The 14,138-nt window shown below is 41.2% G+C and overlaps 1 protein-coding gene across 1 annotated transcript in view; it reads left to right on the top strand.

Moving 5' to 3' along the window:
* SLC26A9 (solute carrier family 26 member 9) overlaps window positions 1-2,875 on the top strand; it is a 19,294-nt gene extending 16,419 nt beyond the window's left edge. The window contains exons 20-22 of the mRNA XM_007470695.1: window positions 1-65; window positions 1,501-1,572; window positions 2,828-2,875. Coding sequence (XP_007470757.1) covers window positions 1-65; window positions 1,501-1,572; window positions 2,828-2,875 — 185 coding nt within the window. The remainder of the gene's footprint in view (window positions 66-1,500; window positions 1,573-2,827) is intronic.
* Window positions 2,876-14,138: the final 11,263 nt, after the last annotated feature.

Raw genomic sequence — 14,138 nt, 5'->3', positions numbered from 1 at the left:
ACGACGCAGTCCTGTTTGCCCAGGCAAAGGCCAGGGAAGTGGCCCCAGCACACAACTTCCAAGGGGTAAGGTCCCTGCACCTGAGGAATCCTAGGCCCTGGGTCACTGAAGTAGCAGGATGGTTTGGGTTCCAACACCAATTCTGTCAATTAACTTTTCTGAATCTCAGTTTTCTTATCTGTGGAATGGGTACTCTACTCTAAGGTAACATTATCTACCACGGGATTTTTCTTTTGTTTTGGTTTTAAGATTAACTGATAATTGTATCTTCTATGTCACTTGAAAGAGCTTTGTATATTACAAAATCCTTATTAATATCAATTTCCAGATCACACAAACACCCAAAGCACAGCAGGTTATGCCTGGTATTCTGGCATTGCTCACCCCTGCTATTCCTTCACTCTTTCTACAAGAGGCTTTGGGAAAGGGAGGGGAGTAAGCCTGCCTGTTTTAATTTAGCAGAGCTTGGAGATTTCAGGCTGGTGATGGATGAAGAGTATGGATCAGAGTTTTGTCTCAGCTTCTTGACATTTAATTTACTAGCTCAGTAAGTGGTATGCAAATGAGCTACAAATAACACTGTCTACAAATAACACTCCAGAAAGCTGGGAGGCAGAAAAAGCCCATCCCATTGGGGTCCCTGCCCAGGCATCCCCAGCCGATGCCACCTCCCAGGCTCCCCTGCCAGCTCAGCTTCTACCCTTGGCCTCCCAAGACTCTGTGCCCCAGTCCATGAAACAAACCTCTTCTGCCCTCTGTGGGTCATAAGAAAGGCTTTTCTGGCCCTAGAGCAACCATTTGCTGTTTGCTTTAAGAGACTGATGAAGGTGAAGCCATCTGTTCTAAGCGCTGAAAGCCTGCCCGGGGAAACACGGGGCCTGGCGCCTGCCTACCACACAGAGGGAAACTGTGAGAGCAGCGGCCTTTCTAGCCTCATGCACCTTGTCACCAGAGCAAAGAGAGGGAGATTCCAGAAGAATCCTCATCATCTGTTATTGCACAAATAATGTCCACTATTTACAGTTTATATATTCTTAAAAATGTATATTATAGGTATTGTATATTTAACTATTACAGAATATATTCATATCTATAAATTATACACACACACACCCTTTTCAACAGCATGGTGAGGTAGAGAGCCAGCAAAGTGAGTCTGATTATCCTACTTTTACAGATGAGGAAACAGATTCCCAGAGAAGGGAAAAGGATTCGCAGGTCAGGCAGCTAGCCAGTCATCCTTGTAAGCTAGGTAAACCTTCCCTGCCTCTGAAATGCCCACCAAGGAAGCCCACCCTGATGTACACCTGTCTGCTGTGAGGAGGAAAACCACAGCTGTGCTGTATTTTGAGAGGCAAATGAGGGAGGTGAGGGCAAAGTCAAGAGGACAAGTTATGCATCAGAACACATGGTGCCCCCCACCCACCCCGGAGCCTGCCATTTGTGCCAGACCATCATTCAGTTACTGCAGCTCATTTTGCACTTGTTTCCCCCATCCAGGCTCCAGTGGACCCCGAGCTCTCTTTGTATGATTCGGAGGAGGACAGTCCCAGCTGCTGGGACTTAGAGCAGGTAAGCTGAGGGCTGGGGGTCAGGAGGAAAAGGAAGGAGACCTTCTCAAACCCATAGTGTTGGCTGGGCTCTCCCATCTCTAAGCCAGAGCAGTCACCTTGAAGGCAACAATGTTTCTTTCTCATCTTTCTTTTAATAGCAGATCTTAATTCTTCTCACTCCCTGAAATGCATCATGGGGGAAGGGAGAGTCACTGGACCAAGTCCTGGATAACTAATATCTATTCTTAACTCTCCAACGCACCTGCTACTTGATCTTCGGAAAGCCACACAACACCACCAGGCCCCAGTGTTTATCATTGTAAAATAAGGGGAATATGGGGAATACCTTGTCCCATCTACCTAACAAGATTAGCGGGGGTTGCTTTTGTTCTCTTGTTAATTCAACTGGCATTTATGGAGTGCCTACTACTTGCCTGACACTATCCCAGGGTGGGCACACAGCAGTGAATAAAACAAAGACCCCTGCCCTTAGAAAACTTACATTCTGGTAGGATCAGATGAATTCTAGGGATACATGAGGGATACAAATATTACTGCACGTGGATGGGCTTTAAGAGCTAAGAGCTATGCAGGTGTGAAGTCTTACTTCACATAGAGCCCTATGGTCCTGATATGAAAAGTAGCCCCACCCCAATGCCCCGAATTAAAAGAAACCAGATCACTAGGTTTAGAGAAATTTGGCTCTGGGTCTATTAGAAGTAACAGCTCACTTTGTTCCTCTTCCCATTCTTTTGGGGTATGAGTTCCATGGTCCTCTAAACATGTCTCTGGGGGTGCTGAGGGCATGCGGGAGGCATTAGGAAAGAGAGCCGGGGCCACAAAGATTTGGCGGATGGATTTCTGGGTCCCCATGGAATCTCCAGCACATTCCAAAAGCCTGGGTAGGACCAAAATAGCTTATCAGAGCAAGGAAGGACTTCAGAGTTTGTCTGATCTCAACCCTCATTTTACCTAATAAAGAAAGTGGAACGAAAAAGGAGGGCAGGACCTGTGAAAGTCACACAGCACACCAGAGGTGATTCAAAGTTAGATTTCAAGCATCTTCTCTTGTCACCTCTGTACCAGTTCACCTCTTAGGCTGACCCTGCCTCTCCCCGGTTCACATATACACGTGCACACACTCACACACACTTCCTCAAAATGCCTCTTTCTGGCCAGGGGTTCATAGGGTCACCTGGCGATTGCCACCACTCTGAACCCAACAGGTCTGATTCTGTCTCTCCCCCTCCCACTTCCTCCCTGTGGCCCTGCAGGAGATGTTCGGCAGCATGTTTCACGCAGAGACCCTGACCGCCCTGTGAGGGCCCAGCCGGTTCCCGTGCTGCCTGCAGAGCACCTGGCACCTGGGACTCCCATGAAGGATGAGCCTGGGATCATGGAGAGTGGCGGGTAGAGGAAAACACCTCCACCAGGACTCCAGTACCTCTCCACCCTCCTCCTCCTCTCTCATTCCCCTCCCGGCATCTCTAGAGCAAGCCAATCTCAAGGGCAGGGAGAGACACCTCTTCATCCTTCTGCTGACCCTCAGGGCCCCAGCCAGCAGCAAGCAGGCCTCCTTCTCACTCCACCGCTCCCACCCACACCCTGCCTGTGGCAGCTGACAGGACCCCCGACTGCTGGACTTTAAGACTGAGCCAGGAACAGAGAGGAAGCCGTGTGCTGACGTAGAGTGCAAGCTTCGAAAGTGTCCTGGCGCCAGCATGGCTTGGTGTCAGATGGTGTCAAGCTGTCACAGGACTCAGAGATGAACTTGCTTAGGACTCTGTGGTTGCCCTCTCCAGCTGCCCAGTCTGTCTCTGGCAGCTCTGTACCCCTGGGACCATGTGCTCCCACAGCCCAGTATCTCTGTCTTGGTGACTATGTCCCCTTCTTTCTCATCTCAAGGCTGCTGAGACCTCTACTACTATTTAGCACATCAGACTCTAGCCTGGGGAGTGGCTACCAGAGCTATCTCCCCAGGGGCAGCCCACCAAGGTAGCCACGTCAGCCTCCTGAAACATTATCACTCGCCCTGCCCTCAAGGGCTGCTTCCTCCTACTTGAGACCAGGTAGGAACCCAAAAGGGACCGGGGTGGGGGGGGGTAGCTGGCAGAATCCTCTGGCAACCCAGCAACAGATACTAGTTATTCTGCACAAAAGCTTCCCCTCTTTGTACTGGAGATGTGGAGGGGCAGGGGGCGCTAGTACCAATCCAGGGCCAACTGGTGGGACCTGGGCCCTGACAGTCTCCCTGACCTTAGAAATGCCTCCCCCACTTGGGAAATCTGCCTTGTTCTCTTCATTTGGCAAAGAGCCAATGATTTTAACTCTCCCTTATCAGCTTGGGGCCTGAATCGTTCAGCCAGGCAAGGGAGGACACCCCACCAAGGGCATATCCCAACTGGGTACCAAGCATGGAGAAGCGCTGATCCAGACCGGGTCTTCCTCCACAGGGATTCCTTAACAAACTCAGGACCTGAGGCCATCTCCTTCCAGGATAGATGAGAAGAGGGGTTAAGTTCTCTCTCTATATAAGAAGGTAGAGAAACCCCACTGTTGACTTGAAAATAAATAGGTTCCATGTGCAAGTGTTTGGGAAATTTTCCATGGAAGTGCACCAAAAACCTTTTGGCCTCTCCCCACTGATTCTCCCAAGTTCCTTCAATGAATGATCCCTGCCCAACAGGATGGGCTGGCCCAGCCTGGAAAAATGTCCGAATTCCTAACTTCAGCCTGACCTGCACTGTGTGCCCGTGCATTGAGTGAGCTGGTCAGCTAGCAAGTCTTCGTAGAGTTAAAGGAGGGGGTGCTGGTGAAGAGCCAACAGATTCTTGGCCTACAAGCATTGCTTCTTTGTGAATTCATTATGCCATCTGGCTGCCAATGGAACTCAAAACTTGGAAGGCAGAAGACAATGTTATCTGGGATTTACCGTGCCCAGCACCCGAAGTGCCAGATTTCGAGAGGACAAGAACCGTAGCCAATGAAAACTCACCCTCCCCTGCTCCACCTCCTGCAGAGTCCAGCTCAGGCCCAAGAGGTGTGGGAAGGTCACAGAGCCTCAGGACATCCCAAGCTAGAGGTGCCTTGTGAACCAAGTGTCTAGAAACCTTGAGGACTTGATGAAGTGACTGTTAACCCCCAGGCCAGCCCCAGACCAAAAGGTGATTGCTGACTCACAGTGGCCTGGAGTTGGGGGCTCAAGGAGGGATCCTGAACCATGTCCAGGGGTGTAAGTACTCACAGAAACCACAGTGGATTTAAGATCGGAAACCCCTGGGGTGGAGGGAGGCCTTGAAGAGAACTTCACTGTTAGAATACTTTGGAAAGAACATAAATTCACACAGACCACTCACTGGACATGACTGAGGCAGGAAAGGAGAGCAAGATAGTCAAATAATCCAGAATTTCAATACTTCTGAATGTTCTTAGTTATACCGACCAGCAATGATGTGGTTCCTGGAGAAGACCGGGACTCTTGAGATATTTGTGTAATTTATTTAATTTAAATGCCATTCTCCTTTTGTTCATTTTGCTAATAAAGTGGTTTTGAAATGTGAACAAATGCATGTGTTCGGGTGGTTTTACAGAGAGGCAAAACCAGTCACGTCCAGGAAGAGGTGGCTTGCTTTGTCCTGTCCTGGAGAAAAGAAACAGAAAGCTAAGACTTCTTGAATCTCCCAGCTGCTCTCCAGGTTCCGGCTTTCCACTCCTGAGAATGAATAAGCGTCCACGACCCAGCTGAAGAGCAGAGTTTGGGGCATGACACCTGGACTAAGGGATCCCCATACTCAGGACCAATTCCCAGAGCCAATCTGTGATTTCTGTGGCTATCAGGGAAGTCAAACTTCCACCATCTCTTCTGTATATGTTTCACATGCTAATTCTTCAACATTCATGAGATGTCTGTTAAGGGCCAGTCCCATCAATACTCAACAAAGCTTTCAGAATCCTTGGTTTGGAGGAGCACACAATCTCCGACATTTCCGTCCCCTGTTTGTGAGACAATGCAAGGAGCAAAAGGCCAAAGAACTCAAGTGTCCAAAGAGCCAGGCTGATTCTCAACTTTGTTTGCTAACTGTAGGAAATGGGAGGAAATAAGAGGAATCACAGGGCTTCCCTGGTGGCACAGTGGTTGAGAGTCTGCCTGCCGATGCAGGGGACGCAGGTTCGTGCCCCGGTCCGGGAGGATCCCACATGCCGCGGAGCGGCTCGGCCCGTGAGCCATGGCCGCTGAGCCTGCGGGTCCGGAGCCTGTACTCCACAACGGGAGAGGCCACAACAGTGAGAGGCCCGCGTACCGCAAAATAAATAAATAAATAAAATAAAATAAAAAGAGGAATCACAGAAAAAGAGCAAAGGCTTGAGGGAGACAGAAATAGAATGAAGTGTAAAGAGATGGAGGACTAGAGATAAGAAAGATCAGCGGGATAGATGCATGGAAACAAAGAGATCAGGAGAGCTAGAAAAGGGAGAAACAGGTGAAGGAGGAAGAGGATATATTGCAGGGGCAGAGAAGTCACTGAGTTCCAAAATGATAATTTATGTAAAATAAACTAATCTTGCTTTATCGTGCTATTCAACTGCCCTGCAAGATGTGAGTAAACTGGCAATTAGCATCCCTCCACTTTGAATTTTATATGTTTTTAATGATGCTATCTTAGCCTGAACCTCTCCCCCCACCAAAGTAGAACATGAAACAAAAGCTTCCATACAGGTATTTGGGAGGTGATCCCAGCAAGTGGGAGTGAAAGGCAGGAGGAGTGAAACAGGGAGGGAGGGAAGGCCAACAAAAGAATGAGTTACTGAGATAGCCCCTGTGGAGGGCAACTGGGGCTCCAACCTCCTGGGCCATCCTAGGAGCTCTGCAAAATGCGTCTCTAAACTATCCTGGAGAAACATTTAACCATCATTCCCATCTTCTGTTGGTCAAGGGTGATCTCTTGGATATTAACTCTCCAAAAATTATGGGTTGCATGGACGTGAGCACAGAGCAGTTCCCAAGGGGTCCCATGCTGTGGCATCAAGGAAGCCCCCCAGGACAGGAAGGAAGAGGTGTGCATGGCTCCAGGGAGAGACCAGCAGGTAAGACTGCTCAGAACTGTTACCCCAAAAGAGGCTTCGTAGGAGAGTTTCGAGTGGCGTAAAAGTGGCATCTAAATCAGATGCATTTCTTTAACTTATCTTTAAAACACATTTTTACCTTTAGTTGTAAAACTACAACATGGCTTTAGCAGTCTTTGGGGGAGTAGTGTCAAAACTTCTATGTTAACTAGACATTGTGGCGATCATTTTACAATATATACAAATATCAAATCATTATGTTGTACACCTGAAACTAATATAATGTTATATGTCAATTATATCTCAATTTTTAAAATTCTATAAGATGATCATCTCCCCATTCTACAATGGAATGGAGTATTTTAAGACTCTGCCTTCCTAAACATAGTTTCTAACACAATTCCTTGTTAAGAAGAACCAGGGCCCCTCAGAGCAATGGCTGGTTCCAGGGCCAGCGTAGGGTAGGCACAAAATGAGTCTGAAACAACTTTTTATGCCAGAAGGCAAGGAATTGTTAAATAAAAAAAAAAAGATGGAGGCATATCACAAGGACCAGATTCAAGCACCTTCTACTAACTGAATGTAGGGTAATTTGGGCACCAAAACAAACACAATGATGAATTTTAAACCAATAAAAACAAGAATTGACTTTATACCAATACTAGATAGATAGATAGATAGATAGATAGATAGATAGATAGATAGATAGATAGATGGATAGAAGATAATTCTAGAGGATTTGTAGTATTTTGTAACATCTGGAAGCTTTAGTCCCCACCTATAACATTTTTATGATACAGTTTTCTTATTCAAGGATATAATATTCCTTTCCATTTTAATCTCCTTTTGATAATCTAAATAGTGTATTCTCATAGAGATCTTACACATTTCTCAAGTATAGTCCTAGTTATTTTTTACCTTTTTTATTGCCTTTTCCATTATAAATGGAATCTTTTCTTATATTTTCTAACTCGTTGGTGATTGCATATACAAAGGCTATTGATTTTTGTATATTAACTCTGTACCCAGATTACCTGCTGAATTCTCTTATAGTACTAATAGTTTTGTAGTAGTTTGGCAGTTGATTATTTCAAGTTTGCCAGCTATACATCCTATGTGTACAAGTAATAAACATTATAAATTTATCTCCTTTTCAAATCTTTATACTGCTAATCTCTTTTTCTTGTTTACTTGTCTTGTCTAGTACCTGCAAAAATAATATTAAATAATAGTGGCGATAATAGACATCTTTTTCTTATCTCTGACTTTAATGCTAAAGTTTCTGCCTTTTTCTCATTAAACGTGATTCTGGCTTTAGTACTGGAAAATATATTTTATCATTTTAAGACTTTTGTCACAAAAGGATGTAGAACCATCAACGTCTGACATGACAGTGTGAGGAGCTACACTGATCAGCTCCCCAGTGAAACTGGTAACAATTTTTTTAAAAATTTAAGCCTCTAGATATGGTCCTAAGGGCAAACAACATATGAAGAAATATCTATTCAAGAAATAGCTATTAGAAGAATATAGATATAAGATATTAGAAGAAAACACAGAGGTAAATTTTCATGACCTAGGATTTGGCAAAAAAAATTCTTAGATATGACACCAAATGCATGAGCAAGAAAAGAAAACACAGGTACATTGGACTCATCACAATTTAAAACTTTTGTGCTTCAAAGACACCATCAAGAAAATAAAAAGACAACCCACAGAATGGGATAAAATATTTGCAAATCATACATCTGGTATCTAGAATATATAAAGAACCCTTGCAACTCAAAAATAAAAATACAAATAACCCAATTTTAAAATGGGCAAAATATCCAAATAGACATTTCTCCAAGGAAGATATTCAAATAGCCAATAAGCACATGTAAATATCATCAACATCATTTATCACCTGGGAAATGCAAATCAAAACCACAGTGAGTTATACACATACACACATTCTTTTTTTAATATTCTTTTCCATTATGGTTTATCGCAGTAGACTGAGTATAGTTCCCTGGGCTATACAGTAAGACCTTTTTGTTTATATGTGTGTATAACTGAGTCACTTTCCTGTACAGCAGAGATTGGCACAACATTGTAAGTCAAGTCTACTTCAAATTTTAAAAATTAAAAAAAAAAAAAAAACAGTGAGGTACCACTTCACATCCACTAGGATGACTAGGATCAAAAAGTCAGATAATAAGTATTGACAAGGACGTGGGGAAATCAGAATCCTCATACATTGCTGGTGGGAATGCAAAATGGTACAGCCACTTTGGAAAACAGTATGGAAATATATCAAATGATTAAACATAGAGTTACCATATGACCCATCAATTCCACTCCTAGGTGTATATATATCCAAGAGAAATTAAAACACAGGTCCACACAAAATCTTGTACATGAAGGTTTATACCAGGATTATTCATAACAGTCGAAAGGTGAAAATCCAAATGTCCACCAATGTATGAAAGGATGGATAAATGAAATGTGGTATATACATACAATGGAATATTATTCAGTCATAAAAAGGGAGTACTGATACATGCTGTAATATTGATGAACCTTGAAAAGTATAAGTGAAAGAAGCCAGACACAAAAGACCACATATTATATGGTTCCATTTATATGAATGTCCAGAATAGGCAAGTATTGATATACAGAGACAGAAAGTAGATTAGTGATTGCTTAGGTCTAGGGAGAGTAAGATGGGGGGAATTAAGGATGATGGTTAAATGGTACAGGGTTTCTTTTTGAGGTGATGACAATGTTCTAAAATTGACTGTTATTGGTTGCAAAACTCTGTGAACATATTAAAACCACTGAATTGTACACTTTAAAAAAAAAGAAATTTGACATCTAGACACCTTGTAGTGAAGCTTAAGAACACTAAAAACAAAGAGGAGACATTGAAAGGAGCCAGAGAGAAAACAGTTCACTACAAAAAATCAATAATTACATTGCCAGTCAACTTCTCAACAGGAAAAATGGAAGCCAGAAGACAGTAAACTAATGTCTTCAAAGTGCTAAGAGAAAACAACCATCAACTTAAAATTGTTTGCTCAAGAAAATTATCTTGCAAGAATGAGGATGAAATAAAGATATTTTCAGATAGGCAATAATTGAGAGAGTTGACTGTCATCAGACTTTCAGTAAAGTAGCTTCAAAAGGATGAACATTGGGAAAAAGAAAAATTATTCCAGAAGTAAGGTCTGAGATTCAAGAAGAAAGATTAAACAAGGAAACTGGTAAACATACTGGTAAATATAAAGAAACTGTCTCTATATAATAATAATAACTAATTTGGGGCATTTAAAAAAATAAATTTAAAACCTAAAATAAAAACTAAAATAATGAACAACAATAGCATATAGAGAGAAGGAGACCAGGGTTAAAGCATACAAATGTCTTCACATTTTTTGGAGGAAAAGGGTTACAATATTAAATTCAAATTTATTAAATATGAGTACTAAAATTTCAATAGTAAATCATAAGACAACAAAGAATATAATTTCCAAACCAGTGAGGCAGAGAACAGAATAAGAAAAAAACCCACACAATGAAAGTTTAATTAATTGTTTAAAAAGGCAATACGTGGGGAGAAAGAAACATAGAAAAGGTAGTGCTAATAGGAAGATGATAGAAATAAGTCCAAATACAGAAGAAATCACAGAAAAAATGTAACTAAACTAATCTCATTAGTAAAAGAAATTGTCTGATTAGATTAAAATTTAAATTCAGAGGTCCTTCTAAAACATAAGGACAGGGATTCCCTGGCGGTCCAGTGGTTAAGACTCCGTGCTTCCAATGCAAGGGGCACAGGTTTGATCCCTGCTCGGGGAACCGAGATCCCACATGTCATACAGTGTGGCCAAAAATGTTTTTTAAATGAAAAAAATAAACTAAAAAATAAATAAATAAATAAAATAAAACATAAGGACACAAAAATGGAAAAAAACAACCTATACAAGATAAATATTAACCAAAAGAATGAAATAGCTATATTATTAGCAGACAAATTGGTTTTAAGACAAAGAGATTATGAAGCATAAAAAACCACTATGTCATGATAAAATTTTCAACAATTCTAAACCTGAATGTACCAAATAAAAGTCTCAAAATAAATAAAGCAAAACTGATTTTTTTAAAACTGAAAAAATGACAAATCCACCAACAAAATGGAAGATTTCAATACACTGTCTCATTAAGTCATACAGATTTTTTAAAAGTAAGGTATGAAAGAGTTAAGCAATAAAATAAACAAACTTGATTTAATAAACAGATGGAATTGTACACACAACAATTAAAATTTACACTTCTTAAGTACACATGAAATATTTACACAAATTGATCATACACTAGGTCCTAAAGCAATTCTCAAAAAATTTCAAGGCATAGGTGTCATTCCACATTTTGTGACATAATGCATTGAACTTAAAAGTCAGTTACAAAAACATAACTTGAACAAAAAAATAGGCATTTAAAAAGTTTTTAAAAACACTTCTGAAAAACTCATAGTCAAAGAAGAAATTATATGGAAACTTTAAAACACTTAGACCTAAACAATAATGAAAATACTACATATCAAAACTTGTGGTACATAAGGAAGTATGCTTCAAAGTAAACGTATAGTCCTAAAATGCTTTTGTTAGAAAAGAAAAAAGACAAAAATTAATGAGCCAAATATTCAACTATGGTAGTTGGAAAAAAAAACAAACTCAAAGAAAGCAAAAGGAAGGAGATAGTAATAATAGAATAGCTAACATCCATTGACTGGTTACTATATGCCATGTACTCTTCCAAGCCCTTTACATGTATTAACTCATTTAATCTTCCCAACAATTCTAAGAGGTACATACTGTTATTATCCCCATTTTACAGATGAGCAAACTGAGGCTCAAAATTTTAAGTAAGTTTCCTAAGATCACTCAGCACAACTCCATGAATGTGGAGCGCCTAGGAATTTAACCCAGGCAATCTGGCTCCAGAGCTTAAACTCTTAGCTAGTACAAAGTTGAAAACTTAAACAAAATGAATAAATTGCTAGTAAATATAATATACCAAAATGGAATCAAGAAAACAGTAGAAAGCCTTAAAAATCCTATAACCATTAAATGAAATCAGCAGTTTAAAATCTTTCCACAGAGAAAATACCAGGTCCAAATTACTTTATTTTTTAGAATTATTAGAAAAATATCTTAGGTTTTTGGTCCTACTTTACATACACACTCTTCCAGAGAACGCAAAAAAAAAGCGGGGTGGGGAGGAAGGTCAATACTTTAGTAGTTTAAAAGTGGTAGAAATTTCCCTTTCCTTCCCCTTCCCTCCTCTCCTTCTCTCCCTCTCTCTCTCTCTCACCCCTCCTTCCCTCCCCCGCCCCCCCACCCCCACCATAAAAGCAGATCATCACGGTCCAACATGGCTGCTAGAGCTGCAGCCATCACATATGAGAATGGAGGAAGAAATTTAAGCAGAAGGTATCTGCTTATCCTTCATTCTCTACATTCAGTCACATGGCAAACCTGGCTGCAAGGGTCTGGGAAATTTATTCTTTTAGCTGGGTATCAATGTGTTGAGCTCAAACTCAGGGTTCTTATTACTTAGAAAGGGGGAAAGAATATTGGGGCAGCTAGAAATCACTACAATATTCTCTAATTAGATTTCTACTATACACTTGATATCAAATCCAAAACAGAAAAATTACAGGCCAATCAAACTTACAAACAGAATTGCAAAAATCCTAAAGGAAGATGCAGCAATGGGTTTATGCAAGTTGAGTTTATCCCAGGAATGTCAGTGCAGTTTACATATTTCAAACTTATTAATGTAATTCATTACATTAACAGGCTAAAGGAGAAACATGCTCTACCTGACTTTGAGATGTATTTTAAAGTTATAGTAATTAAGACAGTCATATTAGCATAGGAATAAACAAAGCAACCAATGGAACAAAGTAGAGAGCCCAGTTTTCATTCATACATGAAAACTTAATAAATGAGAGAGCTGTCCTTGCAGATCACTGAGGAAAGGACAGACTATTTAATGGATGGTGCTGGGAAAATTGGTTATCTAGTTGGAAAAAAATAAAAGTTGACCTGACCTCATACCATTTACAGAAAAAACAGTTCCAGATGGATTAAGATCTTTGATATAAAAGGCAAAAGTTTAAAACTTTAAAAAGATAGCATTGGGCTTCCCTGGTGGTGCAGTGGTTGAGAATCCGCCTGCCAATGCAGGGGACACAGGTTCAAGCCCTGGTCCAGGAAGATCCCACAGGCCATGGAGCAACTAAGCCTGTGTGCCACAACTACTGAGCCTGCACTCTAGAGCCCGTGAGCCACAACTACTGAAGCCCGCGTGCCTAGAGCCCGTGCTCCGCAACAAGATAAGCCACCGCAATGAGAAGCCTGCGCACTGCAACGAAAGAGTAACACCCGCTCGCTGCAACTAGAGAAAGCCCGCGCACAGCAACGAAGACCCAACACAGCCAAAAATTAATTAATTAATTTTTTTTTTAAAAAGATAGCATATCCTGGTACTGGCACAAAAACAGAAATATAGACCAATGGAACAGGATAGAAAGCCCAGAGATAAACCCATGCACATATGGTCACCTTATCTTTGATAAAGGAGGCAAGAATATGCAATGGAGAAAAGACAGCCTCTTCAATAAGTGGTGCTGGGAAAACTGTACAGCTACACGTAAATGAATGAAATTAGAACATTCCCTAACACCATACACAAAAATAAACTCAAAATGGACTAAAGACCTAAATGTAAGGCCAGACACTATAAAACCCTCAGAGGAAAACATAGGCAGAACACTCTATGACATAAATCACAGCAAGATCCTTTTTGACATACCTCCTAGAGAAATGGAAATAAAAACAAAAATAAACAAATGGTACCTAATGAAACTTAAAATCTTTTCCACAGCAAAGGAAACCATAAACAAGACAAAAAGACAACCCTCAGAATGGGAGAAAATATTTGCAAATGAAGCAACCGACAAAGGATTAATCTCCAAAATATACAAGCAGTTCCTGTAGCTCAATATCAAAAAAACAAACAACCCAATCCAAAAATGGGCAGAAGACCTAAACAGACATTTCTCTAAAGAAGATATACAGATTGCCAACAAACACCTGAAAAGATCCTCAACATCACTAATCATTAGAGAAATGCAAATCAAAACTACAATGAGTTATCACCCCACATGAGTCAGAATGGCCATCATCAAAAAATCTACAAACAACAAATGCTGGAGAGGGTGTGGAGAAAAGGGAACCCTTTGGCACTGTTGGTGGGAATGTAAATTGTTGCAGCCACTTTGGAGAACAGTATGGAGGTTCCTTAAAAAACTAAAACTAGAACTGCCATACGACCCAGCAATCCCACTCCTGGGCGTATACCCTGAGAAAACCATAATTCAAAAAGAGTCACGCACAACAGTGTTCATTGCAGCACTATTTACGATAGCCAGGACATGGAAGCAACCTAAGTGTCCATCAGCAGATGAATGGA

This window comes from Lipotes vexillifer, unplaced genomic scaffold (assembly GCF_000442215.2).
Source record: "Lipotes vexillifer unplaced genomic scaffold, Lipotes_vexillifer_v1.1 scaffold1122, whole genome shotgun sequence".
In the NCBI taxonomy this organism is placed as follows: domain Eukaryota; kingdom Metazoa; phylum Chordata; class Mammalia; order Artiodactyla; family Lipotidae; genus Lipotes; species Lipotes vexillifer.
The sequence above is the reverse complement of the archived record's forward strand: the minus strand, read 5'-3'. Positions and strand labels throughout refer to the sequence as shown.